The following is a 3018-nucleotide window of genomic DNA, read 5'->3' on the forward strand; positions in this document are numbered from 1 at the left end:
AGCAACATGCAGCCAAGCTACCAAAAAAAATCCATCGACGGCAGTTCAGTTCCCACGTATATTTGGTTTGCTCTCATGTATTTTTGCTCCGTTTTATTTTCAATCTACGGCCCATGTAAATTACATTGCTTATACACTTTAGTTCCATTTTCAAACGTCATTTGCACTATCCTCCTAAAATTAATGTTTGATATTTTTTTACAAAGAATACATTTTAGAGCGGTAGAATGTAGTGATTCTTTTTCTTTTTCTCTTGTACAATCTCTAATTTAGTAGGAGCAGCAGTACCATGTGAGCTCGAGTGCCGAATTGGATTGCCACACATTCATGTCTGTTTGTGTTATGTGTATGTGGTGATTGGTGGTTCCGTATCCTCACCTGGTGCATGTGATTGTGTTAGATGTACTACTAATGGAAAGTCTTGTATGTGAGAAATCAACATTAACGGTGTGGAAAATGTAGCCTATGTGGATGAATAAGATGAGTATATGCTCCTAGATAGATACGTGATCAAAGACGTATACTTGCATTAGAAAACCAGAACCATATTTACATGGCTCGGAGAATCCGACATGCCAGCTGAACGCGCAGTACATATATAGTACTCCTACTACGCAACGGAAATATTATTCTGAAACTCAGCTTTCGGAAAGATGCTAGATTCGGATACGAATTGCCACGGAAATACCCTGTGCACCAATGCATGTTGAGCATGGGTTAGATCGCCCTACCTAGCTACACATACAGCCTGTGTCCTGATTGACAGTTTTTCTGTGAAGAACTACCCAATGTAATCTCAGTCTCAAACTCATCGTTGAAAAATGTTTCTCCGCTCGCCCGCATCGCCGCGCCTGCCTATATAATATGGAACCATGCATCGCCAAACCAATTCGCTCAAGCACCTGAAGTTTCTTTCCCAAAAAATGTCTGTGGCACGGACACTGACGACCTTGTCCGTCCGGCGGGGCGAGCGCGAGCTCGTGGCGCCGGCGAGGCCCACGCCCTACGAGTTCAAGGTGCTCTCCGACATCGACGACCAGGAGGTCCTCCGCTTCTACCGCTCCGGCGCTTTCTTCTACCGCGGCGACGCCTCCAAGTCCGGCATTGACCCGGCGAAGGCCATCAAGTCGGCTATCTCGGAGGCGCTCGTGCACTACTACCCTCTCGCCGGCCGGTTCCGGGAGCTCCAGCCGACGAGGAAGCTCGTGGTCGAGTGCACGGGCGAGGGCGTCGTGTTCGTCGAGGCGGACGCCAACGTCCGGATGGAAGACTTTGGAGACTCAGTGGCGCCGCCGGTGCCGTGTTACGATGAGCTGTTGCCCGAGCAGGAGAGCGCGACCGCCGTTGTCGTCGACCGGCCTTTGCTCTTTGCTCAGGTGACGCGGCTGACGTGCGGCGGCTTCGTCTTCGGGTTCCAGATATGCCACTGCATCGCCGACGGCCCGGGGATCGTGCAGTTCCTGACGGCGCTGACGGAGTTCACCCGCGGCGTGCCGGGCGCGCCGACCGTGCGTCCGGTGTGGCAGCGCGAGCTCCTCACGGCTAGCTGGCCGCCGGCCATTGCGCACGACCACGTGGAGTACGCGCCTCTCCCCGACCTCGGAAAGGACGTGGTCTCCTCCTCGGACATCTTCTCGCAGCACACGTTCTTCTTCGGGCCCCGCGAGATCGAGGCGCTCCGGTCCCAGGCCCCGGCAGAGCTGCGCTCCGCCGCGTCGCGGTTCGACCTGATCGGCGCCTTCATGTGGCGGTGCCGCGCCGCTGCGCTGCAGTACGGCCCGGACGAGCTGGTCCGCCTGCACATGTTCGTGAACGGCCGGGTCAGGAACAGGAGCCGCCACCGCCTGCCGAGGGGCTACTACGGCAACTCGTTCGCGTTCGCCTCCGCGTGCGCGCCCGCCGGGCAGCTGTGCCGGAGGCCCCTCGGCGAGGCGCTGCGGCTGCTGCTGGAGGCCAAGGCGCGGGCGGAGCAGGAAGGGTACGTGCAGTCGGTGGCCGGCTTCAACGCGGCGCACAGGAGGCCGGCGTTCCCCAAGGCCCGGACGTACCTCATCTCGGACATGACCCAGGGGGGGATGATGGCGGTGGACTTCGGGTGGGGCACGCCGGTGTACGGAGGCCCGGCGACGATCATTCTGGCCACGTTCCATCTGGAGGGGAGGAACGAGGCCGGTGAGGCAGGCGTCAACGTGCCGACGAGGTTGCCGGTGCTGGCGCTGGAGCGGCTGAAGGTGGAGGTGAGCAAGGGGCTCATTACGGTCAGCGGTGGGACTGTCAGTGAACCTGATGCGGACAAGAACAAGTCAGCCTTGGTTTCTGGTCACACTCTCGCAAAGCTGTAGAAGCGCTGTGGTGGTAGGCTTCTGCGTACACAACATCAAAAAAGCACCAAGTTCGGCCACTGTTGTGCTTGTGCTAGACAGCCAGGTCGTGGCGCTAGTAATGCATCTCTTGTGGATTGTTTCCACCGCGGTATATGTTGTCTGGCTTTCTTTGATATATACTTGTAAATGGGTTTTTTCCTCGTCAGTCGTGTGTTTTTATCTATAATAACTAGCACACATGCATGTACGTTGCAACAAGAGAATAAATAGTGTGCATTTGAATTTAGTGAGAATTATATATGTAAGCATAACCATGCGAACATGTCGATAAGAAATAATTAGGTTCTGAGTTTCGCCAAACATGAAGTAATCAATAATCTATCTTTCCATTCATTGCTTGAGGGGATTTAAGGTATGAAGTTGGAAAAGGCCAGCGAATTATTTAATCTACTTTTTTCATTCATTTGAGGGGATTTCAAGATATGAGGTTTCAGAATATGAAAGTGAGGCGGTTCTTCTTTTTTTCATATACAAGTCATCGATATAGTACAACCGGAGTTAATTCTATTTTGCTGTTTTTTATTCATTAATCGAGGAGATTTAAGGCGTGAAGTTTCATAATATGGAGTAAGCCGGGTCTTCTCTTTTCCATGAGTAGTCAGGTCTTCTCTTCTCTTTTCCTCATGTAGCAATC

General features: G+C 53.0%; 1 protein-coding gene across 1 annotated transcript; it reads left to right on the forward strand.

The window, feature by feature from the left end:
• Positions 1–777: 777 nt before the first annotated feature.
• LOC125541079 (benzyl alcohol O-benzoyltransferase) lies at positions 778–2567 on the forward strand. The gene has a single exon (XM_048704563.2). The coding sequence runs from the start codon at positions 873–875 to the stop codon at positions 2340–2342; it is 1470 nt and encodes a 489-aa protein (XP_048560520.1). The 5' UTR covers positions 778–872; the 3' UTR covers positions 2343–2567.
• The last annotated feature ends 451 nt before the right edge of the window (positions 2568–3018 follow it).

The sequence above is a fragment of the Triticum urartu genome, chromosome 2A (assembly GCF_056163025.1).
Source record: "Triticum urartu cultivar PI428250 chromosome 2A, HENAU_Tu73, whole genome shotgun sequence".
NCBI lineage: Eukaryota > Viridiplantae > Streptophyta > Magnoliopsida > Poales > Poaceae > Triticum > Triticum urartu.

Bases quoted from the DNA above. Each gene is read 5' to 3' on its own strand.
- LOC125541079 (XM_048704563.2), top strand. From the start codon at position 873: ATGCATCGCCAAACCAATTCGCTCAAGCACCTGAAGTTTCTTTCCCAA.